At 42.0% G+C, this 18,197-nt stretch overlaps 1 protein-coding gene across 1 annotated transcript in view; it reads left to right on the top strand.

Moving 5' to 3' along the window:
- Positions 1 to 18,197, top strand: part of LOC120941120 (myosin VIIA and Rab interacting protein) — a 344,153-nt gene that overhangs the window by 255,595 nt on the left and 70,361 nt on the right. Inside the window, exon 12 of the mRNA XM_040354396.1 lies at positions 6,389 to 6,625. Coding sequence (XP_040210330.1) covers positions 6,389 to 6,625 — 237 coding nt within the window. The remainder of the gene's footprint in view (positions 1 to 6,388; positions 6,626 to 18,197) is intronic.

Consider the following 18,197-nt stretch of genomic DNA (forward strand, 5'->3'; position numbering starts at 1 on the left):
CATCTGGATGTCCAAGCAGTGTCAGCATGCTATGACTATTTTTTTTTTCATATAGACAGCGGGTCTGAGAACTAGAAACACACATAGTTGCACATTTCTAGTTGGACTTTCATAAGTCATATTGTGGTCTTGAAGGGATTAAAGGAGAATGCTTTATTGTTATGACTTAGATGATGATCAGATAAGCACATAGGGGTATATCTATAAACCAGTGAATCTGACATGCAGCCAGCATTATCTGATGGTCATTCTTATAGGTGCGTGAAAAGTGATTGAATTACTACCAGTGAATGTTTGGTAAAAGTTTCTATAAATATGCCCCATAATGTACCAGTTATACACTATGTCCTTGTTTTCCCACTAGATGGCACTCATGTTGTTTAGTTGAGCCTGCACATTTACAGAAGCTGAGTATGAAGATTACGCAAATAATAAAATACTACAAAATTGTATTGGATATAGCTTCAAAACTTTTGGAGATTTATTAGAAACACCTGTCAGTTTGTATTGCTGTCTGTGCCCTTGTTAGGGAGATTCACCCTCTCTATGTGTCCTTTTTACTTTCACTTTCTATGATAATGGTAAACGAAAACCCCAAATTTTGGGTTGTCCCCAGAACAGTAATAGAAGAGAAATCTTCCAATGTGGCCACTACAGTGCCTTGAAAAAGTATTCATACCCCATAACATTTTTAACATTTTGTCATGTTACAACCAGTTTAAGTGGACGGCCGTGTCTTTGTAGGTTTGAAGTTGTGTCATACTCTTTCCGTTTACGGGTAATGGATTTAACAGTGCTCCATGAGATTTTCAAAGCTTGGGATATTTGTTTTAAACTTCTCCACATTTATACTGAGATTACATTACACACAGTTGGACTCTATTTACTAATTCGGTGACTTCTGAAGGCAATTGTTTCCACTGGTTTACGTATGATGCCTCGTACACACGATCAGTTTTTCCAACATGAAAACCACGTTTTTTTTTAGCAGGAAAACGGCTGAATTTTGTCTTGCATACACACGGTCACGCTAATCTTGTCTGAAATTCTGAACGTCAAGAACGTGGTGACGTACAACACGTACGACGAGCCGAGGTCAATGAAGTTCAATACGCAGTTTGGCTGATTCTGAGCATGCACTTTTTTTTTGCGTCGTAATTGCATACAGACGACCGCGATTGCGATAGGAATTTTTCCTGTCACGAAAATCGAGATCCTGCTCTCAATCTTTTCTTGGCAAGAAAACTGACAGAAAAAGTGTGATGGAGCATACAGACGGGTGGAATTCCTGACAAAAATCTCACATCGCACTTTTCTTGTCAGGAAATCTGATCGTGTGTACAAGGCATGAGGGTAAAGGGGCTGAATACAAATGCACGCCACACTTTTTAGATATTTATTTGTAAAAAAAATTGAAAACCATTTATCATTTTCCTTCCACTTCACAATTATGTGCCACTTTGTGTTGGTCTGTCACATAAAATCCCAATAGAATACATTTACATTTTTGGTTGTAACATGACAGAATAGGGAAAATGTCAAGGGGAATGAATACTTTTTTCAAGGCACTGTAGTTCTGGTGACCTGGGGAGATTCCCTTAAATTCCAGGGATTTCTTTTCACTTTCTGTTTTGGCTGTGGGACAGGAAGTAAAGGGAAATCTCCCAACAAAAACTCACTAGTTATAACCATCCCCTACTGTATACAAAATGAAAACAGAAATGTTCCCTATAGTTCTACTTTAAAAAACAAAAAAACAAAAAAAACTATTCACCCTTAAAAGAGAAGTCTGTTACCCGCTTGCTCTAAGACCAGCTAATAACTCTCTGTCAATCACCAGCTCTCTGCTTTGCCCCTCCAGAGCTCACTGGAGCACCGGGCTGTGGAGGAGGTGGGAGGAATATACAAATCCCTTTAAGTTTCTAGTGAGATCACCTTTAAGCTGGAGTTTTCTTTGGTCTTAGTTTATCTTAAGCCTCGTACACCCGACCAAGAAACTCGACGGGCGAAACACATCGTTTTGCTCGTCGAGTTCCTTGTTAGGCTGTCGAGGATCTTGGCGAGCCAAATTTCCCCATTTCCGTAAAAAGAAGGAAAAAGAAGACATGCTCTATTTTTGGCTCAACGAGATCCTCGACAGTTTCCTCGTCGAAAAGTATACACACGACCGGTTTCCTCTGCAAAACAAAAACAAAACAGCAAGTTTCTTGCTGGTTTTTGCCGAGAAACTCGGTCGTGTGTACGAGGCCTAAGGCTAGCGGAAGATGAAAAGGCTATGTTACTTACCTTGTCAGCTCTCTCCAGTGCTTTCTTTCTCTCCCTGAAGCTCCAGTCTGTGAGTGGTCCCTCAGCATCATCATGTGCAATTCAGAGGTATTAAACCTGGCATTGTACAGGGTGGTGACGAACCAAAAGTGCCTTTGAGAGGAGGCTGCAGGGAATTAGTTACATGGATGAAAAAAAAAGCCTGAAGCCTCGTACACACGGGCAAGAATCTCGTCAGGAAAAAAAACATTGTTTTTCCTGACGAGATTCTTGGCAAGAATCTCTTGCCGCCCGAGTGTACACACATTAATTTTTAAAAGAACCGCGGTCATCGCCGCCATCTTGCTTCACCCTACCCTTGAAATGACTTTGACACATGCTCGGTATGTGTCAAAGTCATTTCGAGAATGCGCGGGTTTCCACGGCGACAGGTAAGTATACAGACGCTCGGGTTTCTCGTTGGGAAACAGGCCAACAAGAATCTCGATGACAAAATAGAGAGCAGAATCTCTATTTTTCTCGTCAAGATTCTGGCCAGATTTCCAGACGAGAAACCTGAAAGCCTCGTACACACGCTCGGTTTACTCGGCAAGAAAACTTGCCGAGAAAACCAAGCCTGTGTACGAGGCTTAACCTCTTGACCACCGCCCCATGTCCAAAAGACGTCCTGTTTTTAAAGATGGATATCTCGGTAATGGCAGCAGCTGCTGCCACAACCGAGGTATCCATCTTTTCAGTGGGCGGTGGTGTACACGATAACGGCGGTCTCCGCGGCGGATTCGCCGCGAGATCGCCGTTATCGGTGGCGGGAGAGGGGCCTCCCGCGCCCTCCGCCGCTTACCGGAGCCGTCGGTAGCGGCGGAGGCGATCGGGACTGTTCGGCAAGTGACTGGGGTTGCGAGTGAAGGAAAAATTTCCCTCACCCGTCCCCATAGCAATTTTTTTTTTTTTGTCATTTGAAAAAATGACAGTTTCATTTTTTTTTTTTCTTTTTTTGCATTTAAGTCTAAATATGAGATCTGAGGTCTTTTTGACCCCAGATCTTATATTTAAGAGAACCTGTCATGATTTTTTCTATTACAAGGGATGTTTACATTCCTTGTAATAGGAATAAAAGTGATCAATTTTGTATTATTTTTTTATTTCAGTGTAAAAAATTATTAACTAAATACAAATAACAATAATACAAATAATAATAATACAAATACAAATAAGAAAACAAAAATTTTTTTTTTTAAAGCGCCCCGTCCCAACGAGCTCGCGCACAGAAGCAAACGCATACGCGAGTAGCGCCCGCATATGAAAACGGTGGTCAAACCACACAAGTGAGGTATCGCCTCTGTAACTCAAAAAATGCAACCTGTATAATTTTTTAAACGTTGCCTATCGAGATTTTTAAGGGTAAAAGTTTGACGTCATGCCACGAGCGGGCGCAATTTTTAAGCGTGACATGTTGGGTATCATTTTACTTGGCGTAACATTATCTTTCACAATATATAAAAAAATTGGGCCAAATTTATTGTTGTCTTATTTTTTAATTAAAAAAAGTGATTTTTTTTCCAAAAAAAGTGCGCTTGTAAGACCGCTGCGCAAATACGGTGTGACAAAAAGTATTCCACTGACTGCCATTTTATTCTCTAGGGTGTTAGAAAAAAATATATATATAATGTTTGGGAGTTTTAAGTAATTTTCTAGCAAAAAAAACTGTTAATCTTGTAAACACCGAATCTGAAAAACAAGCCCGGTGGTAAAGAGGTTAAAGGCGCTTTTAACCATTTCAAAGTGGGGGAACCACACTGCAAGGATTTTTTTTTTTCGTCACATTCCCAGAAATGTAAGTGTTGGCAGTAAAGCTACAGCTCTAATTTGATATGTTAGTAGTTATGACAGGTGAGGATTGGTGGTGTAGGGTCCACATATATACGCTTTCAAGGCTTAATATGACACAGTTCATACAAAGCTAAGCTTCACTGGAAATTAACATTAACCACTTAAGGACCGCCTCCTGCACATATACGTCGGCAGAATGGCACGGCTGGGCACATCCACGTACAGGTACGTCCTGTACTAGTACCCAGCCGTGGGTTGCGGTCCGAAGCTCCGGGACCGCGGGACTCCGGACCCGATCACCGCTGGAGTCCCGCGATCGATCCCCGGAGCTGAAGAACGGGGAGAGCCGGGTGTAAATACGGCTTCCCCGTTCTTCACTGAGGCGCTGACATCGATCGTGTCATCCCTTTTTATAGGGGGACACAATCGATGACGTCACACCTACAGCCACACCCCCCTACAGTTGTAAGCACACTTCAGGTCACACATAACCCCATCAGCGCCCCCCGTGGTTAACTCCCAAACTGCAACTGTCATTTTCACAATAAACAATGCATTTTAAATGCATTTTTTGCTGTGAAAATGACAATGGTCCCAAAAATGTGTCAAAATTGTCCAAAGTGTCCACCATAATGTCACAGTCATGAAAAAAATCGCTGATCGCAGCCATTAGTAGTAAAAAAAGTAGTAAAAAAAAATTAATAAAAATGCAATAAAACTATCCCCTATTTTGTAAACGCTATCAATTTTGCGCAAACCAACCGATAAACGCTTTATGCGATTTTTTTTACCAAAAATAGGTAGAAGAATACGTATCGGCCTAAACTGAGGAAAAATTATTTTTTTTATATATTTTTGGGGGATATTTATTATAGCAAAAAGTAAAAAATATTGCATATTGGCCTACATTTATGAAGAAATTCGTTTTTTGTATTGGATATGTTTTATAGCAGAAAGTAAAAAAAAATTTTGTTTTGTTTTTTCAAAATTGTCGCTCTATTTTTGTTTATAGCGCAAAAAAAAAACGCAGAGGTAATCAAATACCACCAAAAGAAAGCTCTATTTGTGAAAAAAAAGGACGCCAATTTTGTTTGGGAGCCACGTCGCACAACCGCGCAATTGTCAGTTAAAGCGACGCAGTGCCAAATGGCAAAAAGGGGCCTGGTCTTTTACCTGCATTTTGGTCCGGGTCTTAACCACTTAAGGACCAGCCCATGTACATATACGTCCACAATATGGCACGTACAGGCACATGGGCGTATGGGTACGTCCTCGCCTATTAGCGGGTGGGGGGTCCGATCGGGACCCCCCCCGCTACATGCGGCGGTCGGGTCCGCTCGGGGAGCGATCCGGGACCACGGCGCGGCTATTTGTTTATAGCCGCTCCGTCGCGATCGCTCCCCGGAGCTGAAGAACGAGGAGAGCCGTGTGTAAACACGGCTTCCCCGTCCTTCACTATGGCGGCGCATCGATCGCGTCATTCCCTTTATAGGGAAGACACGATCGATGACGTCATTCCTACAGCCACACCCCCAAACAGTTGTAAACACATACTAGGTGCACCCTAACTCCTACAGCGCCCCCTGTGGTTAACTCCCAAACTGCAACTGTCATTTTCACAATAAAGAATGCAATTTAAATGCATTTTTTGCTGTGAAAATGACAATGGTCCCAAAAATGTGTCAAAATTGTCCGAAGTGTCCGCCATAATGTCGCAGTCACGAAAAAAATTGCTGATCGCCGCCATTAGTAGTAAAAAAAAAATAAAAAATAAAAATGCAATAAAACTATCCCCTATTTTGTAAACACTATAAATTTTGCGCAAACCAATCGATAAACGCTTATTGCGATTTTTTTTACTAAAAATAGGTAGAAGAATACGTATCGGCCTAAACTGAGGAAAAAAAATGTTTTTATATATGTTTTTGGGGGATATTTATTACAGCAAAAAGTAAAAAATATTGCTTTTTTTTCAAAATTGTCGCTCTATTTTTGTTTATAGCGCAAAAACTAAAAACCGCAGATGTGATCAAATACCACCAAAAGAAAGCTCTATTTGTGGGGAAAAAAGGACGCCAATTTTGTTTGGGAGCCACGTCGCACGACCGCGCAATTGTCTGTTAAAGCGACGCAGTCCCGAACTGTAAAAACACCTTGGGTCTTTAGGCTGCATATTGGTCCGGGGCTTAAGTGGTTAAGTGGTTAATGAAGTCATGTCTGGATAAGCATTTTAACGCTTTGGGGAATATTTTGTTCAAGCTGAGTAATGCACATTTCTTTCTTTTATTTATAGGGCGTTACTGATTTATCAGAAACAGAAATGAGCAGTGGTGACCAACATCACAGAACTGAGTCCGATTGTCTTGAACAACAGCTTAAAACACGATTAAGCGAACTAACCGCCAAGATTAGCGATAAAGAAATGTCTTCTGGGGAAGAACAAGATTCAGAGCTTAGGATGGAAACTGGGAACAGCGAAATGTTGTCATCAGAGGAGAATTCCAAGTGTGTACAAGAGGAGATAAAAAAGGTATGATTCCAGGAAAGTATCCAAAATTCTCATACCAGTTAGAGCCATAGTATATTATTTTCCTGGTTAAAGATTTAACCCATAGAAGATCCCTTTTTCACCTGACATGAATACCTATTACTCCATCCATGTTGAACAAGCTGCACACATTCCCCCACATTCAACCACAAAATTGTGACACTTGTGTATACCCTAAACTTTTCTTTTCAGTTTTGGGTAAATAGTGAAGGTTTTAAGTTTTTGTGCTTTAATGTTTTTTGTCTTTTTCCCTTTGGGGAATTTAAACAGGAAGTTTAAGGAATTTCCCCTAAAGTTAGGGGACATTTGTCATAGGAACAATTTAATTAATTTCCTCCAAATTGTGGATTTCCCATACTATCTGTCTCAGTGATAGAGATCAGTATGAGAAAAGGAGTAGTTTAATCCCCACAGTGGAGACACAGAAGCAATATAAACTTGCTATGGGGTTCTAACCCTTCCCTATTCTAAAAAAAAGTTTTGCCTATATATAACTCAGATCAGTCAGTATAGAACAATGGTTAACTGGCCAATATCCTCAATCCCCAAAGCTCTTCCCCAATGCCCCTCTCCCATCTTCTCCTGTTCCAGTGTGTTGTGCATAATACACAGCAAAAATAGTGGAGTACTAAAAAATTGTTCAATGTCTTTACCTCAAGTAGCTAATTATGCAATATACAATCTAAAATTTAACAGAGAATTAGAGGCAGCTGATACATACATGTTATTTACATTTATCAGCCTAAAAATATAAAAACAGAGTTGCGCTTCCAACCCACAATTATTCAAGGCTGGTTCACACATTGCAATTCATAAAGTTCAATTGCCGGCCGCATGGTGCGAGGCAGTGGATTGTATTTCAATGTGCTGCACTGATAAAGTGTACTGCATGTAGTACTTTTTTTTCACCACACCATGCCCCACCATCACCGCAACGCAGTGGTGTAAACAGGGCGCATAGGAGACCAGGCTCTCAGCTCTGAAACAGCCGCCAAACGCAGTCCCACCGCATTTGGTGTGAACCAGCTCTCAGTGACAAGTGTTATTAAAGAATATCAAACTGACAAAATTCAAATCAAAATACAAATGTTCCACACAGTGCAGCAATTTATGTTTAGATAATAAAAACAGTATCTACCGTATTTGCCGACGTATAAGATGACCTTTTATACTTAAAAATATGGCTCAAAAATCGGGGGTCGTCTTATACGCCAGATGCAGACTGCAGGGCATCCATTTTTTAAAAGCTGCGCCTCCTCCTCGTGCTGTTCCGTGATAGGCGGAACACTCAGTTTCCCAGCAGAGCCTGTGTTCAGTGTTCCGCCTATAATGGACGTCATCTCGTCCTCGGGCGAGAGGACGTCCGTCATAAGTAGAACACTGAACACAGGCTCTGCTGGGAAACTGAGTGTTCCGCCTATCACGGAACAGCACGAGGAGAACACTCAGTTTCCCAGCAGAGCCTGTGTTCAGTGTTCCGCCTATAATGGACGTCATCTCGTCCTCGGGCGAGAGGACGTCCGTCATAAGCAGAACACTGAACACAGGCTCTGCTGGGAAACTGAGTGTTCCACCTATCACGGAACAGCACGAGGAGGAGGCGCAGCTTTTAAAAAATGGACTCCCGCAGTCTGCATCACTCTACCAGGCATAAAGGAATGAAGATTGGCAAAGTGAAGTGAGGCAATGGCACAGTGAGGCAATGGCACAGTGAGGCAATGGCACAGTGAGACAATGGCACAGTGAAGTGAGGCAATGGCACGGTGAGGCAATGGCACAGTAAGGTGAGGCAATGGCACAGTGAGGGGGGGAAGGGGGTCGTCTTATACGGCGAGTAGATGCCAAAACCCAAATTTTGGCTGGAAAATTAGGGGGTCGTCTTATACGCCCAGTCACCTTATACGCCGGCAATTACGGTAACAAATATCCAATAGTCTCTTGCACATCTTTGAGTCTTCTTATTTATTTCAAATCCATGGCCTTGTGATACCTTCAACAAAAGTTCAGAAATTCCTTCCCCGTATAGTTTCCTTTTTGTTGCGGCTGAAACGCGTTGCCTCTGCTGTATTTTTATCCTCATGGAGATATAATAAATTCGGACTGATTTAAAGAGCATGTATAGAGTTGCGGATTGTCCTTTATCCTTTCATCACTTTGGCAGCTGAGCAACTACTCGTCCTGCACCTGACAGCTCAGGAAGAGTTTCACTAATCTGGGGTAGTAGCACCTTTTGTTGTTGTTTATGTATAGTTTCCTTTTAAGGCTGGGTTCACACTGCAGACAGATGCGGTTGACAGCAGGGGTCCGGTGCGTCCCTGTTCTCCGTTTTAGGGACGAATCAGGCCCCAAATTTGTACCTGAATCTGTACCAGAAACAAAGCCAAACACGTACAGGACCTCTGTGCAATTCGCTCCGTAGCCACTCCGGAGATGTGTGAACCGCTCTATTGAGAGCCAATCACAATCTCCTGTCATGCGAGCAAACCCACATCCAATTTGCACTAGTGTGAACCCAGCCTGAAGCTTTCAAATAAAAAAGCAAACACGTGGGGTTGATTTACTAAAACCGAAGAATTCAAAATCTGGTGCAGCTGTGCATAGAAACAATTCCACTTCCAGGTTTGAGCCCAGGATCACACTGACAGCGGGAATGAAGTTGTGCGAGTTCAGCTGAGCTCGCACAATTTCATTCCCGCTTGTCAGTCCTGACTTCGGGGGCAATTTCAGAGACATCTTTGCGGGTTGCTGCACAGATGTCTATGAAGATCACCCCCCGAAGTTGCCAAAAGTAGTACAGAAACTCCGGAGTTCCACCAATGCGGCGTTGCACCGATTCGGACAGTGCCATTGCCGGCAATTGCCACTGATTTGGTATGCAAATTGACATCAAATTGCATGCCAAATCGCTCTAATGTGAACCAGGGCTGATTGTCAAAGCTTAATTGAACAGGATGAAGTTAGAAGCTGCATTGAATTTAACAGCTGCACCATATTTTTCACTCTCCAGTTTTAGTAAATCAACCCCACAGTTTTGTATATACAGTGGGAATAAAAAGTTTGGACCCCCCAGGTAAAAATGTGTATTAATGTGCATAACAAAGCCAAGGAAAGATGGAAAAATCTCCAAAAAGGCATCAAATTACAGATTAGACATTCTTATAATATGTCAATAAAAGTTAGATTTTATTTCCATCATTTACACTTTCAAAATTACAGAAAACAAAAAAATGGCTTCTGCAAAAGTTTGGGCACCCTGCAGAATTTATAGCATGCACAGCCCCCTTTGCAAAGCTGAGACCTGTCAGTATCATGGATTGTTCTCAATCATTGTCTGGGAAGACCAGGTGATGTCAATCTCAAAGGTTTTAAATGCCCAGACTCATCTGACCTTGCCCCAACAATCAGCACCATGGGTTCTTCTAAGCAGTTGTCTAGAAAACTGAAACTGAAAATAGTTGACGCTCACAAAGCTGGAGAAGGCTATAAGAAGATAGCAAAGCGTTTTCAGATGTCAATATCCTCTGTTCGCAATGTAATTAAGAAATGGCAGTCATCAGGAACAGTGGAAGTTAAAGCAAGATCTGGAAGACCAAGAAAAATATCAGACAGAACAGCTTGCAGGATTGTGAGAAAAGCAATTCAAAACCTACGTTTGACTGCACGATCTCTCCAGAAAGATCTGGCAGACACTGGAGTTGTGGTACACTATTCCACTATAAAGAGATACTTGTCCAAATATGGTATTCATGGAATAGTCATCAGAAGAAAACCTCTTCTACGTCCTCACCACAAAAATCAGCGTTTGAACTTTGCAAATGAACATATAGACAAGCCTGATGCATTTTGGAAACAACTTCTGTGGACCAATGAATATACTTTTTTGGCCGGAATGAGCAAAGGTACGTTTGGAGAAGAAAGGGCACAGAATTTAATGAAAAGAACCTCTGTCCAACTGTTAAGCATGGGGGTGGATCAATCATGCTTTGGGGTTGTATTGCAGCCAGTGGCACAGGAAACATTTTGCGAGTAGAAGGAAAAATGGATTCAATAAAATTTCAGCAAATTTTGGATGGTAACTTGATGCCATCTGTGAAAAAGCTGAAGTTAAAGAGAGGATGGCTTCTACAAATGGATAATGATCCTGAACACACCTCAAAATCCACGGGGGATTACATCAAGAGGCGTAGACTGAAGGTTTTGCCATGGCCTTCACAATCTCTTGACCTCAACATAATTGAAAATCTATGGATAGACCTTAAAAGAGCAGTGCGTGACAGACAGCCCAGAAATCTCAAGGAACTGGAAGACTTTTGTAAGGAAGAATGGGCAAATATAACTCAAACAAGAATTTAAAGACTCTTGGCTGGCTACAAAAAGCGTTTACAAGCTGTGATACTTGCCAAAGGGGGCAGTACAAGATATTAACTCTGCAGGGTGCCCAAACTTTTGCAGACACCATTTTTTTGTTTTCTGTAATTTTGAAAGTGTAAATGATGGAAATAAAATCTAACTTTTTTTTACATATTATAAGAATGTCTAATCTGTAATTTGATGCCTTTTGGAGATTGTTCCATATTTCCTTGGCTTCGTTATGCACATTAATACAATTTTTTTACCTGGGGTGCCCAAACTTTCGATCCCCACTGTATCCACATGTCAAAACTGCTCTCAGAAAGATCATTCTCCTATAAATCGCCTCCTTTTTTTTATATTTATGAACTGAATGGAATCACAATTAATACTTTCTTTCCAATAAGAACAGTTTCCTCTTTAATGCAGTTCTCCAATGTTTAAGTGGATTGCGTGGAATAGAAGACAAAAAACGCAACCGGTGTAAAAAAAACTAATTTGTATATCTCTTAAAGATCAACATATATGAACTAACAGGGTTCAAGTGTTCATTAGCACTATGGATAACAGCATCAGCGGTAATCAATGCAGAGATGCCTACAAAGGCTTTGGGATGTATACCAAAGACCATGCGGCAATATACCTCCAATGCTGTTATGTTTGGTGTTTTGTGCCATGTAAGTTCATATTTGCTGATTTTTTTTTTAAGTGATATTAAAATGAAAGGAGTTTGCTTTTTCATTTTCTGTTCCACTTGCTCCACCTAAACTTCGGAGACCCTCTTTAAAGTGGGGTAAAGTATTCTTGTTCATAAGAAAGTATTAAATGTGTGCACTATGTGGGCTGTTTGTATTTTTCTTTGCATTTTGTCAGTTTGTCACATTTAAAACACTTGTTTTATTATGTGGATAAAGTGCTGCATTATTTATATATTTAGAATAAATAGAGTGTTGCATTAGTGAAAAAAAATAAGTAAAACTATTGGTTAACTTTTTTGTGGCTGAGAAGATTATTTCAAATATTCAATATAGTTTTTAGGCACTACAACTTTGTTCTGTGTGGCCATCACAATGCTGGTTAAATAAAAGCCAGGTATTAAACCCCTACCATGTTTGCAAATATACATGTTGGTAATGACAGAAACAGACTAACCCAATAAACATTGGTGCTCTCTATAGTAGAGCATTGTAAGTATCCATTTTCTAAGCAAGATCTGGGCAATATACAGTAGCATATACGTCTAACAATTTATGACTAGTCACTCATTTGTGGTAGCTATTTCTGGTGTCAGTGGATACACACATAACATAAATAACATGTTCTGCATGCTAGATTTGATTGATTAGGCTGAACATAACGCACCATGGACATCTAAACTGTAGTAAAGTTGACAGACTCTTTGGCATAAACAGAATCACACTTTTCGTGCTGTTTATCTCCAAATATAAGGAGCTCCAAATTTATATGATGAGTATTGTTACATTGACAAATTGACTGGTATGTTTCCATTATTGTGTCTGAATAATTGTCCTTTAAAAAGAAATCCAGGTGAAAAGTGCCTGGACTGCTTAATTAATGTAGAGGGATCCTTTTATCTATCACTTTGCAAGTGTAGTGCTACCCCTGAAAGAGCGGTTTGGTCATTTGGGTTCTCTGTCCTGAACCTCAACTCCAAGAACAACCACAACTCTTCTGACACTTTGTTGAATGAAAGTCGCTGCAAATACCCAGGCGCCATTTACATATTGCTTAGCAGGAAAATGGGTTCCTGCTAGTGATCTAAATGGTGCCATTCACATGCGGAAATGCGTGTTGTTCATAGGGCAGCCTATTCTCTTAAATGGTGCTGCCCTATGCATGATGGTTGCTCCAAAGAAGTTAAGGGACCAAATTTTCTCAAAGTCAATGCTCATAAGTCAATATGCATAAAGAGTCAATAATGTAACAAAAAGGAAAAGTCCATCAAAGGGTGGTGAAGGGGGAAGAAACATCCTTTCACAAATGGCAGCCTCTAGCTGGGACCTGAAGCTGGTTCCAATGTAAGCTATGAAACCAAGGAGAGGCGCCTCTTAGTGCAGATGTAATAATATTTATTAATGGTCAGTCAATTGGCAACTCACATTTCACTCACATTTCACCAATGTAAAGCAGGCATATCTAGGAAGTATCTTTGAGGAGCCATCAGTAGTGGCTATCATCAAGAACACCGGCACCAGCCGTTGCAGTCTGTCCCAATTCCCAGAAGGTGGCTGGGCATATGGCCTGACACATTGAGCCTAGTTATGTCATCATGCCTTATGCCACGCTCAACAAGTGCCTCAGCCCTCGTTCTGGGATTCCATCCACTGCACAGCCGCCTTCTGGGAATCGAGACATACTGCAACAGCTGGTTCTGGCGTTTCTAATGACAGCCATAACTGACAGCTCCTTTAAAGATACTTCCTAGATATGCATGCTTTACATTGGTTAAATGTGAGTTGCCAAATGTCTGACCATTGGGAAATATATTGTTACGTCTGCACTTAGAGGCGCCTCTCCTTCTCTGATTCAGGATGATTGTGCCTGCGATTACAAATTCTCCATATGTGGGCCTTATGATAATACAGGTATAGATACCTTTAACTTGGCTGTGAATTAGTACCAGGAAATAGACACAAGACCATTTAGTGGTAAATTAACTTCATGTATTGGTACAGGTTAGAATGATTGGGGGTTTGAGCATAAATGAGCATCCAGAAGGTAGGTTCAAACAATCTGCTAGACAGTATAATCACTAAGCCAAAATATCTTAAAATAGGGTTCTGTACCACTAGACTGGAATCAACACATAAATCAGCAAAGTCAGCACTAAACAATGCATATGAGCATTAACTGCAATGTCATTAATAATACTATAACTAGTTTAGAGTGCACTCTAGGAGAATGGCTAGGATATGGTCCTCACACTTCAGTTGGCTAGCGTTAAGGCCCAATAGTCAAAAGCTATTAGTTGGCTGTATGGTCAGTTCCTCAGTCTCTCTAGCAGCAGATAGTAAATCTCCACAACAGAAGATCACCAGTCCCATCAATATTGCATCTTACCATCCAGTGACACATAGCAATTAGTCCACTCTTTGCTTTGCAGCCAGGCGACTCTGTCTCAGCACTCCAGATCCTTCTCAGGCAGTCAATATGCAGCAGGGAAGGTGCACACTGGAGAGTGATGTGAACTCTCCGGACTCCTTTATGGCAAGAGGAAGTTAAATCTAGCACAGCCTGGTATAATGCTTCTCTTTCCCCTCCTCCTGGTGTTCTCCTCTCTGTGCAATGTACTGTAGTTCAGAAGCTTTTGATCCCCACAACAGTCTCTACTCTGGACTATAATTCCCACAGTGACATTGTTGACTGGTTCATTCTATTGAACTGTTCCTCCTCAGAAGCTTCCCCATCTTGCTGAAACAGCTGTTTACCAGTTCAGCACTGCAAGGCAGTAGCTACAGAGGGCAGCTGCAGCCAGTGTTTCTCTCACTCTCATTCTTAACCAAGCACCTGGCTACACAAACTTCATTTTTTAGGTTTAAAATCATACATACCGTAGCTTTGTAGTGGTGTCCTCTACTTTTGGTTTTTGTGCAAGCTTCATGGCCATCTTGCATGGGTTGGAATGGGCCTTCCTAAGGCTAAGCTGACAGGTGCCGTATACAACTGCATGTAGGCCGCAGTGAACTTGACTGAACCTAGAGTGACATTGCCTTCTAAACAGATGAGCACTAATGCCGCATACACACGATCGGTCAAACCGATGAGAACAGTCTGATGGACCGTTTTCATCGTACCAAACCGATCGTGTGTGGGCCCCATCGGCGTAAGGCCGCCTAATTCAAATGGGGATGTTGGGGGCGTGTTTTATTTAAATTGTACTTGACCCCACGTTTTTGACTTTTTTTTTTGAACGGCGCATGCGCCGTCCGTAAAATATCCCAGTGTGCATTGCTCCAAATTATGTCGCAAGGACGTATTGGATTCGTCGTGAACGTAAATGACGTAAAGCCGTATTTGCGAACGACTTACGCAAACAACGTAAACATTTCAAAACTCGGCGCGGGAACAACGGCCATACTTAACATTAGCTACGCCTCATATAGCAGGGGTAACTATACGGCGAAAAAGCCGAACGTAAACAACGTAAAAAAATACGCCGGCAGGACGTACGTTTCTGAATCGCCGTATCTACCTAATTAGCATATTCCTTGCGTAAACATACGGAAGCGCCACCTAGTGGCCAGCCTGAAACTGCAGCCTAAGATATGACGGTGTAAGACACTTACACCTGTCGGATCTTAGGGGAATCTATGCGTAACTGATTCTCTGAATCAGGCGCATAGGTACGACCTTCCGCACTCAGAGATACGACGGTGTATCCGGAGATACGCCGTTGTATCTTGTATCTGAATCTGGCCCAGTAACTTTGCTGTTTTTCTACTCACCTTGTTCCAAGTTTATTGGGAGTCAGAGGGAGGCCAGCTGGAGTCTATGCTTGTTCGCGCCATTTTACAGTAATTTGATTCTATGGGAGATGGCTAATCCTTGTGTTAATCATACATCAAAATGTTAGGAGATCCACACATGATGTATGCTACTCTTAACTTTTTCTGTATATCTGTACTCCAATAGTTAATCTTGGAAGGTGGGCAATTCCAAGCTTTACATTTACAGGGAAATTTGAGTTTTACATATAACTTCAGCTTTCTGTAAGTTTAAATTGTTTACCATATTTAGTCTTGTGAAAAAGTAAGGACATATAAAGTGTTGACTTTTTAACATATTCGAACAGGTAAACATAGGGGCCCAGATTCACAGAGTGTGGGCGCACATTACGCCGCCGTAGAGTAACCAATGTACGATACGCCAACGCAGCGCAGAGAGGCAAGCAATGCATTCAGCAAGCCACTGCTCCCAACGCTGCGCCAGCGTGGCGTGGGATTCGAAGGCGTACGCCGGCGTAGGTGGAAGTGGGCGTGACCCATGCAAATGAGGCGTGACCCCATGCAAAAGATGGTCCGAGCGCCAGACAGATACGTATCACGAACTGCGCATGCGCCGTGACGTGGACGCATCCCCCTGCATCTGCTCACAACCACGTCGGAACAACTGCCTAAACTACGCCGGATCACTGCGTACGGCGTGAACGTAACCTACGCCCAGCCAGACACACGTCCAACGTAAAATACGCCGGCTTGTGTTCCCTGGTGCAGACCTTTGCATGTCTGCTGCTGGGTTGCACCTCCTTTATGATGAATAACTTTACGCTGGACGTATAACTTATGCGCACCTCGCGTATAGCCTGCATCGGGTGCACGCAGGTTCGTGAATCGCCGTATTTCCCTCATTTGCATGTTTGAATGGCTAATCAATAGGAGCGGCACCATGCACCCAGCCCAAATGTGCGCCCACCCTACGCCGGCGTAAGCAAGCTACGTCAGTGGGGTGTAGCCTGGTTTTAGGCGCATATCTGTTTGTGGGTCTGGCGCACAGATACGACGGAGCACATTTGCACTTGTTATACGTCGGCGTAAGTGCTTTGTGAATCTCCTAGATCGATTTAAACAGTGTCTACAGATAAAGGTGACATATTTGAACAAATGAAACTTGACATAGTTGGTTTGATTTCCTAAAACTGTAAAGTGCAAAATCTCATGCAGCTGTACATACTAACTTCAGCTTGTTCTATTAAGCTGTGACAAAAAAAGCTAGAAGCTGTTTGGTTTCTATGCAGAGATGCACCAAATTTTGCACTCTCCAATTTTAGTAAATCAAGCCCAGTGTATTAATTTTCATAATCTAGATTACACCACCACTTCAAATCCATTAAATTAGAATCCGCCCTTGCAGATTAGGTACCAATGATTAAAACCTCCTTGGCAGCCTGCCCTAATTTAAACTCAGATATCTAGGGTCTCGTATCTAGTGCTTCTATTGGTATGTGTAAAAAGTACCTATGAGTATGGCAAATGATTTAAGAGGATCACCAATTTATTTGAAAATCAATCATTTCAGTGAAGGGGAAAAAATCTAGAAGGGGCATAGGGCCAGATTCACGTAGCCCGGGTGCAACGTAACTTAAACGATTTAAGTTACACCGCCGCAAATTTCCCAAGTTAGTGCCCGATCCACAAAGCACTTACCTGGAAATTTGCGGCGGTGTATCCTAAATCCGTCCGGCGCAAGGCGGGCCCAATCGAATGGGGCGAGTCCCATTTAAATTAGGCGCGCTCCCGCGCCGGACGTACTGCGCATGCTCCGTCGGGTAAATTACCCGACGTGCATTGGGCTAAATGACGTCGCATCGACGTTAACGTAAATGGCGTCCAGCGCCATTCACGGACGTCTTACGCAAACGACGTTGATGTTTAAATTTCGACGCGGGAACGACGGCCATACTTAACATGGCTTAAGACAACTAGGGCTCAGCCCTAGTTTTACGTGGCGTAACTCGACGGAAACTACGTAGAGTTAGATCGACGGGCCGTTCGGACGTTTGGGGATCGCCGTAAGTATTCATTTGCATATTCTACGCCGGCCGCAATGGCCTCGCCACCTAGCGACCATCCTGGAATTGCATCCTTAAGATCCGACAGTGTAATTCAATTACACCTGTCGGATCTTAGGGCTATCTATGCGTAACTGATTCTATGAATCAGCCGCATAGTTAGAAACAGAGATACAATGGCGTATCAGTAGATACGCCGTCGTATCTCGTTTGTGAATCTGGCCCATAGATTTCAAACAGCTGCTGATTTATCCAGGACATCTGACACAGCAAATTCGAGACACACACTAACTAATACTAAAGAAGGCAGCAAGAGCCACACAATTTTGTTGCAGAATCTTCTGGTAACTCTCCTAACAATTTGTTTCAGTCAGAGATTGCACCTATTTAACCTAAATGGAATAAGTGTCAAGAAAAAGTATTTGACCAAAAGTATATTAAAGCAAGACTAGACTTTACCATTCAACTTATAGGCAACGTATAAATGCAACGAGTGTCAAGAAAAAGTATTTGACCAAAAGGACATTAAAGCAAGACTAGACTTTGCCATTCAACTTATAGCCAAAGACCAGGCCTTCTGAAAAGATGTGTAAACTGTTTCATTAAAGATAAAAAATGTTTGGGCATGATAACGGTAGACAGTTTTTTAAGTCAAGAACCTCAAACCAACTGTTA

This window comes from Rana temporaria, chromosome 5 (genome assembly GCF_905171775.1).
Source record: "Rana temporaria chromosome 5, aRanTem1.1, whole genome shotgun sequence".
Lineage (NCBI taxonomy): Eukaryota > Metazoa > Chordata > Amphibia > Anura > Ranidae > Rana > Rana temporaria.